Source organism: Thermobia domestica, chromosome 10 (genome assembly GCF_964235325.1).
Source record: "Thermobia domestica chromosome 10, izTheDome1.hap1.1, whole genome shotgun sequence".
Taxonomy (NCBI): domain Eukaryota; kingdom Metazoa; phylum Arthropoda; class Insecta; order Zygentoma; family Lepismatidae; genus Thermobia; species Thermobia domestica.
Window position 1 is genome coordinate 50,704,415 of NC_137463.1, and position 22,377 is coordinate 50,726,791.

General features: G+C 34.8%; 1 protein-coding gene across 2 annotated transcripts in view; it reads left to right on the forward strand.

Moving 5' to 3' along the window:
- LOC145662478 (uncharacterized) overlaps positions 1–22,377 on the forward strand; it is an 846,748-nt gene that overhangs the window by 739,660 nt on the left and 84,711 nt on the right. For both annotated transcript variants that reach the window (XM_081728085.1, XM_081728084.1), the window contains exon 5: positions 19,277–19,410. In XM_081728085.1, coding sequence (XP_081584211.1) covers positions 19,277–19,410 — 134 coding nt within the window. The remainder of the gene's footprint in view (positions 1–19,276; positions 19,411–22,377) is intronic.

The following is a 22,377-nucleotide window of genomic DNA, read 5'->3' on the forward strand; positions in this document are numbered from 1 at the left end:
CCCGTTCCTTTTAGGTCCGAATATTCGTCTGAGGATCTTGTTCTCCAATACTTTTAGTCTATGCTCTTCCCTCATAGCAAGCGACCATGTTTCGCAACCATACAGAGCAACAGGCATGATTATCGTTTTATATATTTTAAGCTTCAAATTTCTCGACAGAATTTGCGACGACAAGAGATTTTGAACTAAATAATAACACGAATTCCTTGCTTTTAGTCGACATTTAATTTCTTCGTGAATATCGTTTTCGTCTGTCAATATTGATCTTAGATATTTAAAAGTATTCACTTTATCAAAAGAATTATTATTTTTTTAACGCGTCCAAAATTTGCCGTATTACGATCCCGAATAACTTCTATGTATTTAGTACATAAATTTCCCCTGAAGTTTTAAACTCTATTATTTTTTATTTTTTTTTTTCGCAGAGGGGATCGAGCTTTCCTAAATACGACCCTATTACCTGAAAACAAACAAATAGACGTGGGCACAAAAGAACTTTCGTCTTAAATTTTCATGAAGATTTCTCCGTTGAAATAGTTTTAACGATTTAAAAACCCTATGTTACAAAGAGAAGAAAGCAGGATTTACCCGTTACCCGTTCAAAACGGGATTTTCTCTAATCATCCTCTGCATGATACTCGTTTTCATATTGTGCTTACATAATTTGAGTCTCATTGTATTTTCTTATTATCTTTCATAATCGAAATAACAGAACAGAAACGGGATTTTACTTATTTTCACTTTAATTTATTTCGGATTTTGATTTAAACCAACGACTTTTATTTAAAAAATCAAGTGATTTAAATCTTGATTAAATTCGTGATTTAAATCAGACTGATTTAAATCAATCCACCCTGCTGTTCACCCATTGAAATTTCCTTCAGTAGTAAGCAACTACTTATTCAATGAATCATCACTAAACGCTAGAGGCAAACAAAGGCAAAGCAATATCGCCTGAAGGTCGTTTGAAATGCGTGTCTTGTCTTTGGTTTACCTGTGAAGTGAAGGCACTTTGCTTTTTCTACTAAGTTCTGACACATTTTGTCAATGGAATATTGGTCTGTTTGTGAAAACAAAGAGAGGAAAGAAAAAAATATGAGCTATCCGCGTCAGTCTATTAGATCTTTAAGCATGTTGGAAAAATAAACCATGTCCTGTATTTAACCAAAATATGGTTAATAAACTAGCGTTATTATCATTAAAGGCCGTATGTGTCCTGGAACCTTGTATTATACCTGGAAAAGTTCGTGTCAGATCCAGAGGAAATGTAACATTTTATGATTATGCAACGATAAATGAAAAAAATGGAAGTACGCTCTGTCTTAGTGTTCGGTGCGGAAGACCTGGGTTCGATTTCCAGTGTGAGTTTATCTGGTTTGGGACAACACGTTAGGCTGTAAGCCCATGTATCATATAGTCTCGGTGCTGCAAATTAAGTTAAAATTCTAACCATTCAACCCATCAGTCTTAGAGCTCATAGTATTATGAGAAAGTGATTGGTGTGATCCGTGATGCGTTGCAATTAAAAAAGCCACAATGAGGATCACAATGCTGGATATAAAAGTTGATTTCTCACTGAAGCATCGTGACTTAAAATTAAATTTCAGATTTTTAGCTTCTAAAAATTGGGCCTATGGGTCCCTAATATAAGCTTGGCTAAGTAGTTAATAGTGATGCGCACGAGTCGAGTCGAGACAGAATTTTCCTGAGAAAATTAGAGTCGAGACACAGCTCTTCCAATAGAAAAATATACGTTTTTCGAGTCGAGACATCACTTTTACAGCACATTTTCGAGACGAGACAGCTTCAAATCTTGTCTCGTGCGCATCTCTAATAGTTAAATATATTCTAAAACTCTTGAAATAGAATCAACAATTAATTTAAAATTATTGACTGAGTATAACTGTAAACCCAGAGTTTAAAAATAAATATGTAAAAATAATTAGACACATAGTTGCATTCGTCTGGATATTCAAAGCACGTTTTTACTGTTCACATCAGTTTAAAAATTATCAACCAATTAATTACAATTTCCATTCTCCATACGAGAAGAATAAGTGTACGAAAATGTTATTTGGGAAATATTTAAGCCCCTTTCCTCTCCCAGAAAAACAGCGAATGATAAAAGCTATTCCAGTCAATCCACGTGTTAACTACGCATGTTCAAAATTCATTGTAAACAGTTAAATTACTTCCTTGATTTGACCATTTAATTAGGATCGTGTAGCAATAACCCCCGTTCCCCACCCCGTACATTCTACAAGACAAATTTTACTGGCTCGCTTGATTGAATTTTGACAATCCCTTAAAATCAAATAACTTATCTTTTCTGTTATTCTCAAGCGCTTATACTCTTACAGACCTTGCAGTTATCTTTCAGTGCAATGTTTTGACACACACAGACGCACTCATCAAACAAGAAAGGCAAATATAAATTTAGTAAGAAGAGAAAGCAGAATCGTGTTGTTATAATTCCATTTAAAACTTAAAAATGAACATTAATGAAAAATTAGTTTCACGTTCCACGATAAAGTCCTTTAGGCTAAAGGAGACGGATCATCAACGAAACTAATGTTTCTTGAAGTAAAGTTTTAATGATCTCCTAACGAAAATCAAATCCCAGACTACACGAACCACAGGCGCACACGCTACCCACTAGATCAACAGGAACGGTTAGGGCTTCTTTAACTGTGTCCTAGACACTTTCATTTCCATCGTCTTCAGGTTTGTTAGGTCATACCGGATCCAGGTAATGAAATTCTTATCTAGTTTCATTACTGTTTCCCAATAACAAATTAATTTCATTTTTCTCTTGACCCCAATTGACTTCGTTTAATAGGGATGATCGAGAAGCCCCAAAGAAAATATACGCCATCTTGAATCAAATTGACTCAATATGGTGGAAGTTATTTTTAAACATACTTTATTATAATATTTAAATAACCAAGTTTCGAAGTTCAGAGGAACTTGGTCCCTTTTACGCGCTTATCCATTGCCAATTTCACCCGCAACAAATTCGAATGATGCGGATGGCCTAAAGTAAAAATAGCCTATGTTTTGTCTAATCAAATGATCTTCAGTTGTTTTGCCTATAACACAAAATTGTTATATATGTGAATGTGCAAAGGGTGAGTGTTTTAGCTTTCACCCCTTATTCTTGATAGAGTAAAATCCAAAACAATAGGATTATTAGTTGAAACCATAAGCCAATTTTCATTAAAATGAAACCAAAACAATAAAAGATAGTTGTGAAACAGGCAAACGGCCGCACATACACACAAATGTCAGTTGAGTCGAATTGTAGAGCTTGTCTTTGATCAATTTCACTATGTTCCATAAAAATGGGATTTGTTTAAAGGTGTCTTCGCGGAACAGTTTTCAATCAGGGACGAATAATTAACTTCCTCAGTATTGACTGATTTCAGCCCCAAGCAGTAGAATTGTGGGAAAGGCTTATAGAACATATACTTCGTATTGTATTAGCATCTAATCACTTTTATGGATCTCGAACCGGCTCGGTATGTTGAGGTGACTGAGTCGTGAGCCGAGCCGTTGACAACACTACAGGCTGCTTAGCTACACCCACCGGCTTCCACTGGGCCACTGCGGCCCCCACCTTTGTAACAGTTTGTAGTAATATTCATTATCTTCACCCACAGAATCAGCTATCCAGTTGCGATTATTAAATTATACATATGTATTTTATTTATTTATTCACTAAAATATTTACGATACAGCCAAAAGATCATTATTTTTGTAAAATGACTATTATTTAAATGAAGCAGAGTGAATATTCTACTTGAGTTTAGAACTATCACTTGCTACACTTTTAGAACTAGACCTGATAGTTTATGCTCATTATTTCTGACAATTTTCTACAAATTACTTAGAGACTATTTGGAGTAAATGTTTTACGTAGTTTAGTTATATTTTATTTTAATATATTTTAAATATATTTTATTTTATTCTGTTTGTTTAATAAATATAATTATATTTTTCTTTCTTCTTCTATGGGAATTAACAATTCTCATTTTTTCTTTTTATTATGGGAATAAGGAAAATATTCTGAACAATTTTAAAGCACTTAACACCAAGGCGTAGATAAATATGCTATTTTATTTCGTTATCTGTGTGATATATGAGATATATATTTTTCTTTCATATATAGGAGAATTAACGTTTCTCTTTAGTCTCCTAAGGAAATTAGAATAATGGATATTCATAACAGCATTGGTTTCAAACACTTAATGTCAAGGAGCAGATAGACTATTATATTTTGTTCTCCCCATGAAATAAGCATACCTTTTTCTTTCTTTCTTTCTTTCTTTCTTTCTTTCTTTCTTCATAGTGGCCCTTAAGACTTACCTAGTCGATAGCCAGAAGTTTGCCTGAAGGCATAACGTCGCGTAGCAAACAACTCGGTTCGACACGTGCCAATATACCTACTTTCTGAATAGAGTTGGAAGTCATTTTTTTTATTTTCATGATTTCATGGAAAGTTATATATATATATATATATATATCTTCGCTTCTGCTGTACTACTACTACCACTACTACTTATCTCCCCAAAAGTAAGCAAATCTCCTTTTTGAGTAATTTTTCATCATATTTTATTGAAAAAAGTGTTATGAACGATTTAAAAAAAATATAAATTTCCTTCGGCCGGGTTTGAACTCACGCCAAAAGCAATTCTTGGTACCAGCCTACAACGCTAGCACACACGGCCACGAGGACCGATAGCAACAAGCGTATGATTTCTGTTATATACATAGGTATAGGCTATTTAGCAAGATACGGATAACGCCAACCAATCAGAATCGTGTATTTAGTTACTACTACCGGGAGTACTCTCCCGAGCAAGATCTCAACAACCTAGTCCAAGCTAGAGGTTAACTATGTCAATAAAATTCATTTCAAACGGTTCAGCCATTTTTCGCTATAATAGACAACGTATTTTTAATGTATATACTATGTAGATATACGTTAATAGTATTGTTACTGTCTTTTTTATTTAAGTTATTTATTGATATAAAAATGATGCATTAACTTTAATATTTAACAGTATCATACAATTTCATCGTGCGTATCACGACGTGTCGTCGTATCCAGGTCTGTCCCAGGTCACGAAATCCGTAATCAATTATCACTGCTTCCAAATACCAGTATAATAATAGGGTATGTTCTAACCCCAACGGGTAGGAACTGACTGTGGTTAGATTTTTTCCCTAAAAACGGAGCTCGATTCTCAGTAGAAGCCTATGGTTTCGGATCCCACGTTAAGCTGTAAGTCCATGTCTCATATAGCCTCGCTGCTGAATGGGACGCTAAAGTAAAACCAACTACTACAACTAATAACAGACATTCTACAAAGAGCTCTGCAGACCATTTTCTTCATAAGAAATATTTTTTTTCATATCAAACAGAGCAAACATAAATGTATAATTACAAGGATTCTGTTAAAATCTTCCGAAGTATTCAGAAACCTAAGAAACCCCCCAAAAAAACAAGAAACAAGAAACACCAAAAAAAAAAAAAAGAGATTTGATGTATGAACTTCTACCAAAGATAAGTTCTAGCAAGCGAAGTAGGCTATTTTTAGCATTATTCAATTGGATCAGTTGCTACATTTGCTAATAAAAAGTTGACGTTAAATGTTCTCCCTGAAATATACGTAAAGGAGAAAATACTTTTTGAATAAAGATCCGGCTTTAGATTGGTTGATTTATATAAAAAGAGTGAGTTTGTAACGACACAATTACAAGCATGGGATTCAAACTTGTGTTGCGTTATTCAAGGTTTAAAGTTTTTAACATATTTCAGATTCTATCGAGAATCAAATTCAAGGTGTATATTTCAAGGTGAAGTGTCCCTATCTGTTCAAGAAACTTGTATTTCAGAATCTACTGGCAATATTATCGCTAACTTCAAATACCCTGTATTTCATTCAGTTTAGTGTATTATAAAACATTGCTTAGTTCTATTATAAAATTGTTCATAATATTTGTCATATTATTTTCGATATTTTTAAGTACCAGTTTGACTTCTATTGCGTTGATGAATGTCTTCCAAATACTGGTGCCTAACGAGAATTTTCCCATGGTTTTTGAGAGTTGATCTTAAGATAATATATATATATATATATATATATATATATATATATATATATATATATATATATAGTTAGTTTAATTTCTTTATATAATGAAATGTAATCCCATAGTGACAGTTTGAACAATAATCTCTGTTTTGTTAAGGACTAAAGGATGAGAATTTTATATATAAACGAAAAAAAATTAGTGATATTTAGTTCCAGAAATAGGGATGATCGAAATCAATGTGCTGATCACACACAAAACAGTTTAAATCCATTTCCTTGACCATAGCTAATTATGGACTACAATTGAAGTGAATTCAATTTATTTTGAGCTGTAATCTTATTCATAGTTCTTATTAACAGTCAAATTTAGAAGTTTTACGCATGTAAAATTCTACTTCAATTTTTCGCTTGACAAGAAAAAAATAAATAAATATTTGCAGAATATCGAATCACACCTTGAACTGTAACCATATGTTTCTTTCTACTGGAGTCCTACCTGATCAATAATAAAATAAAAAGAAAAAACAGTGACGCGGAGATTCGAACACGGGTTGCAGGAATGCGAATTCTATACGGATCCAATGAGCTACGAAAGAAGATACACGAACGATCTACGCTATAAGTATATGTTGCTAATCGTAAGCTTCACGCTGTGAAAGAACTTTTTTCCTTTTATTAAGTTTTACGATATTTCTATAGTGTTTTAAGTGAACTGCAAAGAGATAGATCATGTAGTTATCAATTTGGGTAGGGATTGAGCTTTAAAAACTTTTAAAACATTTAATTAAATCGCGATACGGTAGCAAGGAATGTGTAGTACCTTCAGCCATAATTTTATTCTTCCAAGCAAAAAAGAATTCCTTCGTTCTACGCATTTGGAGTTCTTAAAAGTAAAATTATAGCATAATTAAACGTGTGATTTTGCCATTTGAATGTAAATTTATGTCCCTTACTGACCAAAACAAATTTTATGGGCGCAATCTGCTTCCTAAGCCCCGCGTGTGTGGTTCTCCCTGTTCCCAATAGAAAAATTAGCTTAGGTATTTTCTGCAAAACTATTCGCGAGATATAGAATTTCATACTCAGTACTTCTGTTTACCTGGTACGGGAATTCATAGAATTGGAAATAATTCCTTTGTGTAATTATAATTATGCAGAACAGCGATGAATAAATGTTTTATGTTGCTTAAAATGTATGCAAATTGTTAGGAAATTTTCTAGAGTGGTGGAAAATATTGTTCTCAGGCTGGGACAACAGTAATTAAGTTAGTGCCAAGGAAAGAAAAACTAGAGACGGGGAATTTCCCTAGCTTCCCCCTACAAACAAATCACTGGTCGTAACGAACGCTTTTCCTGACGTATGACCATGGCACTCTGTGTGGCTCCGTGGATGAGGGAGCAAAGGCGTGGCTTCGTAATCATGGGGTTTAGGTTTCGAGTCCGGTCGAGGCAAGTTGGTATTTTTTTTCCATTGTTCGTTCCCCATATCTTAAGATGTTTCTCTCCCTCCGTAATCATCTGATGCTCTCAACTGAGTTCTCCACTTGAATTCAGCAATTGGTAATGGGATGCTCTCAAGTTCGGGTGAGCTTTTACATGTCTACTTACAAAATCAAAATTTTCGACAAAATATGGATGCTATCCGATCATTTTGTCTCCAATTCTGAATTTGCACATGTGAGTGTATTTCTCCTTCATCATATTTGCATCTCCCGTTCTCCTATGTTGTCAGTTATGACAAAAGATGGTTTGGGAGCAAGATTTCAAATCATAAAAGCGCTATACCAATGGGTTCACTCTCGCTAAGCATTTGATTAAAAGTATATGTTTTCATACTGTAGGAGGGGAGCTTTTGCTCTTCCTACCCCCCCCCCCTGAAGTGACAGAATATTTATTTAGGTTCTGTAAAGTCATTTCAGATCAAACGACTTAAAGAGAGTTCATTCCAACAGCAACAGGATTGGGCTTTTATTTGTTGTTGCACTTTATCTTCACGAATAGGACGAATAACAAATAGTATATTTGGCATAAGAACTACACGTATAAGATTCATTTTATTTTGGAGAAATGATGCTGTAGACGGTAGTGGGAATTTCACCCAAGTGTACGGGAATTTTCATTGCCTGGCGATTATGCCACCCGCCTTCTTTTAAAGTTAATTCGGTTGCAATACTTCCAGCAAATACTTTGGACTCAACTGGTGGAGCACTCTTGCCGTAAATCTCCATATGGCTGTACCATTTAGAAGTGTCCCCCGCTGTACAAATATACGTTATCCTCTTGCTTACTATAGAAATCATTACGGAGCATACGTTATCCAAATGCTACATAGGCACTGCCCTTACCGTTAGATGTTACATCATGCCGTTGCAGTATGTCAGACATCTAACAGTTTTCCGTATATCACATAACTAACTAACTAACTAACTCTATGGCCTATGGAATCCGGAGGTTGAATGCCGCGTTCACAAAAGCTCTCCACTGACTTCTGTCCTTAGCTAACTGCATCCAGTTTCTACTTTGTATTCCTATCTCTACGAGATCCATCTTAATATTGTCCTCCCATCTGCGCCTAGGTCTTCCTAATGGTCGTTTTCCGATTGTTTTTTCCTGTCAAGACTTTGAAAGCGTTTCTATTTTCTTCCATTCTAGCTACATGACCCGCCCACCTAAGCCTCCTAGACTTCACGACCCTAACAATGTTGGGTAAACCATATAAATTACGTAGTTTCTCGTTATGAAGTTTCCGCCATTCCCCATTCCCGTACCACTTGGGTCCGAATATTCGTCTCAGGATCTTGTTCTCAAATACTTTCAGTATGTTCCTCCCTCAGAGTAAGTGACCGTGTTTCGCAGCCATACAGAACAACAGGCATGATTACCGTTTTGTATATTTTAAGCTTCAAATTTCTCGACAGAATTCGCGACGACAAGAGATTTTGAACCGAATAGTAACACGAATTCCCTGCTTTTAGTCGACATTTAATTTCTCCGTGAATATGATTTTCCTCTGTTAATATTGATTCTAGGTATTTGAAACTATTCACTTTATCAAAAGTATTATTTAATATTTTAATAAGTTTGCTGTAGTTCCATAGTTTGCTGTATTCCGGTCCCGACGCACTTCCATGTATTTAGTTTTCTCTGCATTTACTTCTAAACCCATGTCCCCGCAAGCGTTTAATAAGATCTCTGCATTTCTTTCTATTGTTCTCCTATCATCACCTATTAAATTTACGTCATCAGCATATGCCATAACCTGGTGAATACCGTTCAATTCTAGGCCCTGGTTGCTATCTTTGATTTTCCTTATAGCGTATTCCAGAACGAAGTTAAATAATAATGGCGACAATGCATCTCCTTGTTTCAGGCCATTTTCGACGTGAAAGCTCGTGGACAAAAATTTTCCTACCCGAACTTTACTTTGGGATTTATTTAAACATATCTTAATTAATCTAATTAGCTTTCTCGGTATTCCAAGTTCTGTAAGGACGTTGTATAATGTTTCTCTCCTAACCGAGTCGTACGCCTTTCTAAAATCAATAAATAGTTGATGTACCGGGGTATTGTATTCCCACTTTCTTTCGAGTATTCGGCGAATGGTAAATATTTGGTCGATAGCTGATCGATTCCGTCTAAATCCGCATTGATAATATCCAATAATTTCATCTGCGTATGGGGTCAGTCTTGCTAATAGAATATTTGAAAGAATTTTATAGGATGTTGACAGAAGAGAGATGCCTCGATAATTATTACAGTCAGTTTTGTCGCCTTTCTTGTGAATTGGAACAATGATTGATTCTTTCCACTCTTGTGGCAATTCTTCCTTGTTCCAGATAAGGAGAATGAGTTTGTGTATCTTGTTCCACAATTTTTCACCTCCAACTAAAATTAACTCAGCCGGAATTTCATCTACACCCGGAGATTTGTGTTTCTTTAATTTCTTTATAGCAGTTTCTACTTCTATTCGGTTGGGTCCTGGAATATACGGTTCTGCGGTGTGTATCTCCTTTTCTCCACGCACACTAGTTTTCGGTTGCGTGTTAAGCAAATCGTCAAAATAATCTTTCCATCTATTTAAGATGCTATCCGTGTCAGTGAGAACTGTAAAGTCAGATTTCTTTAATATATAAGCACGAGGTTGATAGCCTTTCTTAAATTCGTTAATTCCCTTATACATGTCCCGGATGTTTTTATTTTTACTATTATCTTCAAGTTCCTTAATTTTAGCTTTCAGAAAATCGCGTTTCTTTGTTCTAAAAGTTTTGGAAGTTTCCCGCCTGATATCTGCGAAATTTTGTGTAGTTATTTCATTCGCGTTTTGTAGCCAGCGTAATTTTGCCTGTTTTCTCTTCTATGCTAGTTTTATGCATTCCTGGTCGAACCATGGTTTGTTCCTACGTATTTCCGCGTGTTCCAATTTTTCTTTTACTGAAATTTTAATGCTATCTCTAATTTCAATCCAGGTATCCTCAACACTAGTGCACTCCGAATCTTCTAAAGCCGAGAATCTATTCGAAACTTCAATCTGGTATTTCTCTCTTACCTGGCTCTCTTCTAATTTCTTTAAATTGAATCTCTCCGTTTTCGGACAATGAGTATTACCTTTATTCAACGATAACCTCTCTCGTATTATCGCTGCTACCAGGTAGTGGTCGATGTCGCAATCAGCCCCTCTAAACGACCGGACATCAATTATGCTAGATTGCCTTCTTCTATCTACTAAAACGTGATCAATTTGATTATATGTTTTCCCGTCTGGTGATGTCCAAGTGTATTTATGAATGTCGCGATGTGGGAATTTTGTACTCTTCACGATTAGGTTTTTGGATGTTGCAAAATTTACGAGTCTAACACCGTTGTTATTACGTTCCTTATGCAGACTTTCGTTCCCTATAATCGGTTTGAAAATATCCTCTCGTCCTACCTTCGCATTGAAATCCCCTAATAGAATTTTCATATGGTATCGCGGGAGTTGGTCAAATATCCGTTCCACTTCTTCGTAAAAACTGTCTTTTATATCGTCATCCTTATCTTCAGTTGGGGCATGTACATTTAAAACAATAATATCACACCACCGTCCCGTAAGAGTAATAAAAGAAAGTCTGTCAGTGACAAATTCAACCTGTTTAATTGCTGGTAATATTCGTTTATGAACGAAAAACCCTGTTCCTAACTAGTGATTTTTGTTTCCTTCCCCGTAAAAGAACGTAAAATTTCCGGAATTCTCAGATCCATTTCCTTCCCACCTAACTTCCTGAACTCCTACTACGTCCATCCTGTATTTCTCTAACTCACTCGTTACGGATTTTAACGCGCCTGCCCTATAAAGACTCCTGATATTCCATGTTCCAATTACCTTCGTCAGCTATGTTATATATATATCCATTTGTATGTGAGATCCTGACCGCCTACATTGTTTTATACGGAAAGTACGTATAGATGGAACACTTGTACGGAAAGTATTATAAAACATGCGTTTTCAGTTATACGTCTGCTGTACGTTAAGTCCAAAAACTACAGGAATTACGCATGTAACCTATCTTTTTAAGTACGCCACCTACATTTTTTTCTCAGTGCAGTTATATAGAGACCACATGCCTATTTAAGGGGGACACTAACGTTTCAGACTAGGAGAAACGGCGGATGCTGCCTTATTATCGCCATGGCGGCACAATTTCGTAACGTCGCACGAACCACCGCATTAGCCAGCATCCGCGAGCCAAATTTTCGACGGCAAACCACCACGGTTCGTGGTCGATCCGCCTACGTCTTGCACATGGGGTTCTCTACCACTCAAGCACAAGGCAAATTTCGTTGTAGCGTTGTATTCTACAAACATATATTAATATTTGTATCCTGAGCATTATATTAACCTGCGTTATATTAACCTGCTATATTAACCTCAGCATCACTTCGGCTACTCTACAAGCAAAATCACATCCATAATTACTCCGATAGGAACACCTGGGGAACCAATTTTTGATATCCATATCTTGATATAAACAGGATGATTCACATCCATGAACGAACTCGATCTCGTTGACATTCTATACCCTGGCTTGGGATGAGCACGAGAGAAGATTTGAGGCTATCTCGTCTCGAAAATGTGCTGTAAAAGTGATGTCTCGACTCGAAAAATGTTTATTTTTCTATTGAAAGAGCTGTCTCGACTCAAATTTTATCAGGAATATTCTGTCTTGTCTTGTCTCGTCTCGTCTCGTGTGCATCCCTCCTGGCCAAAATTGATGGTTATCCATAAAGTAATTCTTAAGATTTTGTGTCTCACGGACAAGCAGAGTAAATGTATAAAGGAGCTTTTGGTAAACGAACCTCCTTAACAGCTATAATTATCTTTAATTTAATATTGGTACACCTTAAGTCATTAGTCATGATACGTATGACCTTTCAGTCGATTTGTGTTGAATTTGATAATTGTATACAAATACTCACATGAAACAATGATTAAGTATTACTAAACACATGGTTATAATCCTTACAGAAGGACTTTGGCTTTTAGTTCCATGTACGTATATAGTTACCAGTGGGGTGTAGAAACCTTTACTATTGTGGATTCATAACATTTAATTATAGTAATCAAACGACACTTTGAGAAATTTAAGAGAGCTAATGAATGTAGGCATGTAGGTATACACCAGTATAATGTATCAAGCAACGCATATCATAACTCCTGGTCTTTTTTCATATGAAAATACATACAAGGAGAATAATAGTCGAATATGTATATATACTCTGCTTTCTTCCAATTTAGAAGCAACCAATCGGAAACATTCCGATAAATATTACACATTACCCGTACACTAATATCAGTTCACCTACTTTCTGCATGAACTACATTTCTCATACCACATAAACAGAAATTACACATTTGCCTTCAATAAGTAACCATTCATACGACGAAAATCGTTAAGTAATTTATCAGCAACATAGCATTATATTTGACCACCTAACTACCATGCTTTTTCGTAGTACCCATTTATTAGTGCATTAAATCATATGGAACTGTGATTATAAAATTCAGTATATGTATTATAACAACGTAGATATATTTCACAAATATTCCTCTGCTTGAATTCTCTTGCTGGCCGGATCAAAATTTCGAATCAATATCTGTAAAATTCAATCCTCAAACGCTAGAAAAGTCAGGCAAGAGCTAATAAGATAGCTTAGTAGCACATTTACATTCGTGTTTAATAAGCGTTAGGAGAACCATGATATGATTCATATAAACAACGAAAAATATTGGAAAGTATACATAAATCATGCATGAAATGCTAAATAACATTCTCTCGTAATATAATAAGTGATTTAATAACTGCCATTCGCCAACTTAATGCACAGACATACGTTTCGTAGAATCACTCATCACGTACAGTACTTGGTGATGAATCAAAAGAGATTGGGGACTCATAAACGCTCAAATAAACAATTTTCTTATATTTTTCTCTTCGCAAATTTCTATCGGCATTAAACCTAGTAAATATATGATTTAGATTTTAAAAATAATGTTTCCTTTTGACTTAAGAAAGAAGTTTAGTTATAGTTGTAGTGAAGAAATCCATCCACACTTGTCATTCCTTTTGTAGGTGCCTTTATTGGAATATAATCAGACATATTTTTCCTTGTAGAGAGTAAGAATTGCTTGTATCACAAACCAAAAATATTTTTATGCCGTATTTTACTGGATTTGACGATATATATTGAGTGAAACGTGTGCGCCACGATAACCAAATAATTGCTCGTCTACAGTAATGCACTCATGTGGTTTGTATCCTTTTTGTAATTTAGCATTTAGCACAGTCCAAATATCACGAATCGCAGCAGCTTTATCAGAGTCTAAACACTCTAGGCGAAAACGATAATTATCAAAACGTATGAAGCATAGCAATAACTTCAACCGATCGTGAGCTACTTTAGCTAATATCAGTTTAAATTGAGTAGATTTCCAGAGTTCTGAAAGATGCTCCGTATTAGATTTGTGTACACAACAACAAAGTAAGAGTACCGAGAAACGCGTCCAGTTGTTGTTCAGTGAATTGCTTGAATATTTTCAGTTTACGTCGTTTGATTGAATCTAGATACTTAGTTGTGAGTTTTAGGTTGAAGTTATCAGTTTCGTTTTGACCTTTTCTATTAGTTTCTCCCAATATAATATCACACATTTCGAGAGACAAAATGCTTTTGAAACTTTCTTGAGCACTATAAAACTTTCTGAAATTAGCAGCACCACCTTGGTGACGAATAATATTTATACGAATTGTTTCTGTTTGTTGCAAAGGATCCAGATACCAAATAGTTTTATCTTTGGCTACAAGTTCTTGAGGAGATTCCACTTCTTCACTGTCTGATTCGTCTATATCCTCTTCAAAATCTACATCAGCAATTGATTCAACATCGGGACATTCCGGATCACACTCAACTAAATTCGTAATGTATTCGTCTTCACTGTCTAATGCAAAAAAATCTATATTCGTCACTAAAATATTCATCCAAAATTTTCTGAATTTGAGTGGTCGTATATCTCTTAGGACGCGTTCTATCAGGAGGACAATGGCTTGAAGTCGAAGTTGCACAATCCATAATGCATTTTAGTACACTAACAGTTCCCCGAAGTAAATAAAAATAACAAACTTCTCATCTAAAAAATCACGTCTGATGGCAATCGCAAAATCTGGGCGTGAAACAGTCGTGTCTTTGTACACTGTCATCAGTAATGTCAGATCCGTAATATCTATATATGTTCACATGTGTAGCGTACGAGATACTTCATTTCTACATGATTGGAAACAAATTATTTGATTATAGTGTACGTATATGTTCGTTGTTATATTTTTTTATATTGTATGTAACAAACATTGTTAAGTTTTTGCAGTAAAAGTGCTTTTATATGAAAAAAGCTATGTAACAGGGTAATTCGTCAAACAAGTTGAAGTTGTTTTCTTCCAAATACGGATATTGGAGGCCCGGTTTTCGATTCCTTGTAGAAGTTAAAAATGAACACGATACTCAATTTGCAACGTGACGTGAATTTGAAATCTAAATGAGTAGCATAATTCCTCATTTAAGAAAACTAAATACAGCAATGAAAAGAGTTCCTAAGCTAACCACGTGACCCCATCCCATATTAACAAAAAGCCTTCCTGTAACCTAAGGCCTTGTAAAACATGTCTAGCTACAGATTAGTATTATAAAACTCCAAAAATTAGCGATAAAACGAATTATTTCTATACAAATTAATTACGGGTACCGAATACCCTATCACCGCATTAAAGGTGTTCCTTTCCTTACACACGTAAGGGTTAAATAAATCTTTTTCTCTGGTTCTCCTATTACAACATAGGCTATTTTAACTATCAAGAACTTGTGACGGTCAAAATTAAGGGACTACATTGTTTGTCTCAAGGTTCAGCGGATCATTACACTTTGTAATTTAGCGAATTCATTTACGGTTCACTTCTATATAAGAAGTAACACACCATAGAAAATATGAGTTCCCATCTTTAAAAAAATATCAAGACCTTTTCCTCATATCCGTTATAAATAAATTTTTGTTTTAATACTGTATCAATTACACGATAGTTTAAAATTCGAAGAGGGGAGTTGATTTTAGTAGACGATAACACTGCAGTATTGAATGTTCTTATGATTTAGAATTCAGGGTATACTGAAAGACAATATCAATAGTCGAAGATATCATAGCAGAAAACCCTTACAACATTCATTTATGCAATAATAATAATAATAATAATAATAATAATAATAATAATAATAATAATAATAATAATAATAATAATAATAATAATACGATATTGCATCAACACTCACCACTTGTGAGAATTGCACGGCAATACGATGTCTTAAATAGAGATAATGCAAGTATTGATTATTCTATGTCATGTAGTAAATTTATAGGCTATCTCAAATAAAAATGTATTTAAAGATACACATAATTCTTCTTTCTGAATTAATCTACGATGGTAGTTGAAGCCAAGGGCGTAACCACGGGGGTCCACCGAATCGGTATCCTCCAAAGACTACATAATTGCACTAACATCTATACACATTCTTAACATAACTATCCTTGTTTAACAGAGAAATGACTAATTTAGCCTAAGATCTGATTTTATACTTTCCTTTCCATATAAAATTTTCTAGTTCTCTTCAGATTATATAAGAATATAGGTGTTAGTAATTTTCAATTGCTTATCGTCTTTCCGGGTGTACTATAACACAAGTCTAATACTACATACACATACTGGTTCCTACAGAAAAAAACTTGACCCCTCCCAACTAAAAAAGCAAAAATTATTGCGCACGTCTGGTTGAAGCAGTATGTATTTTATACTCTCTCATAGGCAAACTATGTGAGATTTAACTAAAAATCTTACGTTTGGGGTGACACCGAAGCAAAGCAATCTTAATATTCCGTTTTAATGGCACTCTATAATCGACGTTGTCACCAGTACATTTTCGAGGTTTAATTAAATAGTCCCATCTGTTTGGCATCAGTTTAAGCAATAATAATACTTTAGGCTTTATATACCCTCCTATATCTCAAGTATGTGAGGTTTTAATCTCAAGAAAACATTTTACTCTTTAACCTAAGAATCTAACTGCAACAAATATATCCATGTATGGGATCCTTGATATGAATAGTCATCGTTTCCCACGAAAATTTTAACTAACACTAGTTAACAAAGGTTTTGTTACATAAACGGAAATACCTGTTCTTAAAGGAACTTTTTGCGCTGAATTCGAATATGCACTCGGTTTTTCTCCATCACGTACTATTCACGTACTCGGGAAAATCCCTCAAAATTTCCCTTCTCGTTTATTTTACACCCCAAGATCTTGTCCCCTTGCATATACTAACATAGAAATTATACCTAAGTATACTTTGATTCATATTTAACAAACCCTCCAAGTTTCGTAATAATCGCTTTATTCTTTCTAGAGAAATAAATATGTTTGTATGTATACTGTGTGTAGTGTTTATTGCACCTTATAGTAATGCTTTCAGATCTCTTAAGTTGAGGTAAAACGTTTTGCTTTATTACCACAAACACATATATAAAATATAATACAATATAATTTACAAGTGTGACAATTTACAATAAACAATAATACAAATGTACCAAAAGGTCATGAAAAGACAATCAAAACTATCACAATATATGAAACTTCCATTGGGTTACAAAAACGTACACTACTTTCTTCTTTCGTAAGAAATGTTGCATTCCCTAACAAGACCCCAACAATAGTCCCCCATCATTGAACGATCCCATCGTCCCTGGTACCTTTTCTCCATTGCCATTATATCTTGGTGGAATCTTTCCCCCTGTTCGTCGCTGAGAGCACCTAGGTTAGCAGGAAAGAAGCTGAGGTGGGAGTGCCAAAAGTGGATTTTTAAAGACATCCTACAACCCAACTCTTTGTATTTCTGTATCATGTCCTGTACGATTTCTGTGTAACTCTCAGCTTTGTTATTGCCCATAAAGTTGCGCACAACACACTTAAATGCTGTCCAGGCAACTAGCTCAGCACTGTTTAACTTGCTGTCAAAGCTATCATCAAGCATTAATTTCCTAATTTGGGGACCAATAAACACTCCCGCTGAAATCTTAGCATCACTCAGGTTAGGGAACTTATCTCGCAAATACTTGAAACCTTCACCAGATGTGTCCATGGCTTTGACAAAGTTTTTCATAAGTCCTAACTTGATATGAAGTGGCGGTAGTAATATCTTATTAGGATCTACCAAAGGAGCGTATTTGACGTTGCATTCTCCAGGTACGTAATTCACTCTAGGTTCCAATTCCTTCACTTCATAATGTTTGTCATCAGTCATAATGTCATTCTGTTACATTTGATAACAAATATTGATAACCATTTCATGAACAAAACGAAAAAACTTTGAGAATTGTATATATATGTATTAAGATATACATATACTGTACGTTTAAAAAAAAATATACGTTGGAAGTACATTCTATTTTTATACACGTTTCTAATTTACAGAGAGCAATACAAGTGTGTTGTTGACTATTGTAAATATTCATTTTTATGTCTGTGTTTGTAGTAATAAAGCAAATCGTTTTTACCCCAACTCAGGAGATCTGAAAGCATTACTATCAGGTGCAATAAACAGTGCACACAGTATACATACAAATATATTTATTTCTCTAGAAAGAACAAAGCGATTTTTACGAAACTTTTAGGGTTTATTAAATATAAATCAAGATATACTTAGGTATAATTTCTATGTTACTATATGTAAGGGGACAGGAGCTAGGGGAATAAAATATTTGAAAGAGGGAAATTTTTGAGGGAATTTCCCGAAAATCCCTCTGTTACGGGAAAACTGTACGTGATGGAGAGAAACCGAGTGCATATTCAAATTCAGCGCAAAAAGTTCCTTTAAGATCAGGTGATTTTTCTCATGTAACAAACAAAAAGTTTAAATTTGTTAACTAGTGTAATGAAATCCATTATCGAACTCGTCCAAGGTAATCTCTCTGTCTAGTGCAAATAAACAAAGAAACAAAAAACGAATTGAAACATTCGGATATCGTTGTAAGAGTTATCGTGCAGAGTGACGGCCGAGATGACGGACACAATAATATTACTATCTTATAAGGTCAACAATTGTCATCCTAATAATTACAGCCGGAAAGTTTTGAAAGTTCTGATAAGCTCTGTGTTCACCCCACCTGATGACCACTTCGTTGAGGCTCGCAGTGGTTCAGTGGCCAAGCGTTCACCTCTGGTACATGGGGTCCTTGGTTCGATCCCAGCTCGCGCCAAATGATCTCTGTGCTGGACAAACACGTGTGCGTGGGTTTTCTCGTGGGTTATCCTGTGTCCTCCTACCTTCCACCATTTCATTCATTTCTCATCATCACCGTCTCCTTTAGCCTAGCCGACATAACCGTTGGACGTAAAACTTAAATATCTCATTTCATTTCATTTTCAACCACTCCGTTACCGGCATGGGTCATTGAGCATTTACATCTATCTTATTAAGTCGACAGAGGATAACCATTTAAAATCAAGCAAATCAATATATATGCAATTTTCTTCTTATGCTGTTAATGTATGTTTGTGTTCATGAATAATTAATTTTTTTTTAATCTCTCAGTTTTCCTTTTCTTTTTCAGATGTTCCAGATCGTGGACCGATAATCCATACGGAAAGGATGTCGTATGCCGTTGGAGAAATCGTTCGAGCCAATTGCACGGCACTAAATACTTATCCTCCAGCCAATTTATCTTGGACCGTCAATGGAAGAGAGGTACAAAAATGTCTTATTTCGTCTTTCTAGTTTTTGATTTTGGTATTCAATTCTCTCTGTTCGATTGCTGCAGTCTATTGTCTAAATGTGCCTATTTCTTTATTACAGCAGTATATTTTTTCTTGGGTGTATAAAATTAGCATTTGTTCAAAGAATATATACGGACAAGAGTGGTATCACCTCACCAATTAGTGGAGGGGCAACTACTTGACGCAAATGCGAGAAAATAATACGTAAATCAATAAGATACTTTTATTTGTTTCCAGAACTTCAAAGAGGACTATGTTGCCATTGACTTCCGGTACGCACGTTTACCTACAGGATGATCCGAATTTGATGCAACACGATAAAATATATGCACAACATAGTGTGGTGTGTTTACGACTTTGTAACTTGATACAATACCATAAGATCACGAGATATGTGTGAAATCATCTTCTTTTTCATATGGTCATCATGACGGGCTAGTTAAATTTTATATTTGGCGTATACGTTACGCGACGTAATCTAGAGGATGCGTGCGATGTGTGCAAACGCCACTACAATTTCTGTCGAATATCTTGCAGGTACCTTTGGTTTTAGTGATGACGTTTTAGCAGAATTTCTTGCTCTAATTGCGGTGTAGTAAATTACGTTATTGGAACATGTCCAAATAATTGGTAGCAGTAATAGTGTTTAGCTTACAAAGAAAGAGTCATACTCTATGTGATGTTTTTTTTTTTTTTTTTTTTTTTTTTTGTTTTGTTTTAAGGCCTCCACATTCCCCTGCCGTTGCCAATTACTTTTGGACTTATTATAGGACAGTCGCAACTTTGCCTCTGCCTTTATTTTCTCTCTTTACTTTTATTTTCGTGTACCTCTCTTTTTTTTCAGCTATTATCCCTCAGCAGGTTGAGGTGAGGCATATTCTAACATGGCATCTAATACTTTAAACCATGCCCTTTAATGTATCTTTTTTATTTTTTTATTATTTTCATTTATTATTATTATTATTTTCTTTTTTTTTTACAAAACACGGATAAACCTGTACAAGAATATTACAAATATATATAAGATAAATCTTCTTTTTTTTTATCGTTTATCATTCATTAAAATTTTCATTGCACTATTTTGGGCTGCTTCCTCTACCGCCATCTGAAAGTAAATTAAAAAGAATATACATTAATAACAATATAACAAAAAGAGACACAGTGCGAAACAAATATTGGTTTGTACAATTTTCTTCTGAGTTTTTCCTGTCTTTTATTACTTCTTTTTATGTTATTATTTTGTTTATTCCTTGAGATCGCACCAAACATTCACATTTAAGACACACAATTAACAATATGACACTAGCACTAATACTAAACACTAAACAAAAAACAAGAGTAGCGTCTTCCTATTTCGGTTTTCATTCCAGGAATTTTATAAAATTTATTTATTTGTAAACAGAATTCTGTATGTTATATTTTTCTCTAAAACTAGGTTGTGTTCCGTTCTCTCCTTCTTCTGTTTTCAATTCTTCTATTCTACATGTTTCCCACTACGTGTTTTGTCAATTCTTGGAACTTCTGTAGCTTTATTTTATCTTGTCTGATATTTTCCCATTTTTCAGTTTTGAGTTCGTCTCTGATATTTATTATATCTTCTTTAGTTATAAAGTGTACAAAAGTCCATGTTACATGTTCTGGTGTCTGGGCCATTCCGCAGATACATGTCTGATTTTCTTCTATTGTGATCCTGTATAAATTTGACTTAAATGGTCCATGGCCAGAAAGCGTCTCCATGGTCTCCTTATTTAGGTTTGGCATCTCTTTCCTTATTTGTATCGTCGGTATGTATTCTTTTAGTCTCTGTCCTTTACTTGAGTTTTCCCATTCCCGTTGCCATTTCCTTTCAATAATTTTATCTAACTCTGTTTCGTTATTTGGAATTTGTCCTAGTATTTCTAAAATTTTTGTAATTTCGTTATATTTCGCCCACATTTTATAGACCTGTCTTAGTACCTGGAAATGTATTGGTTCTTCCTGAGCCAGTACCTGTATAGCCTCCGTTGACATGGTTTTTATTACATTTAGGGTTCTTATAAGTACACCTCTTTGTGCCCGATTTATTGTTTGTCTTATTTTTATATTCACAAAAAGTCTGTGGCACCAGACACTGGCACAATAGCTAAGTACTGGCATGATCACTGTTTTGTTGTAAATTTACAATATACTCTTAGGGATTTGGTAGTCCGTTCTTGCTATTGTTAGTAATTTGTGTGCTACTTTTTTGCTCTTATTCGCAATCTCCTCTATATGTTTTCCGTAATTTAATTTTTCACCTATCCATACTTCCAGGTACTTAAACTCTTTAACTTTGTCTATCTTTTTGTTGCATATCTTTAGAATAGGACCTCTTTGAATTTTCTGTCCAAAAATTGTATACTTTGCTTTTGTTCCGGAAAGAGTTAAATTATTTGTTGAACACCATTTTTGTAGCTTTTCTAGTATTATGTTTCTCTTTCTTTCTACTTCGTGTCTTGAAGATGCCGACAACACTATCGCTATGTCATCAGCATAACCAACTACTCCTTCTGTTTCTTCAAGTCGATTAAAACATTTCAGACAGGGATCTATTACAATATCCCACAATGTAGGGCCAGATATCGATCCTTGTGGGCATCCTTTTGTACTATATGTAGTTATGTTTTTATTTGGTGCTATGTATGTTATGTTCCTATCGGTACAGTAATCTATCATCAATTCATACAGAGACTTTGGTACCCCCATTTCTTTAAAGTGCTTATGATTTATTTAAATTAATCTATGTGATGTGTAACGCTTTATCATACTTTCACTTTATACCTACACATCACATTCGTAGTGAAGTGTGCGCTTTCCTCTCCCCATTGTATTTTCACCCGATCCGTGATATGAACGGTAATTTCCTCATTCACCATTCACCAAATTATCCACCTTCCGCTCTCATCACAAGACATCAGAT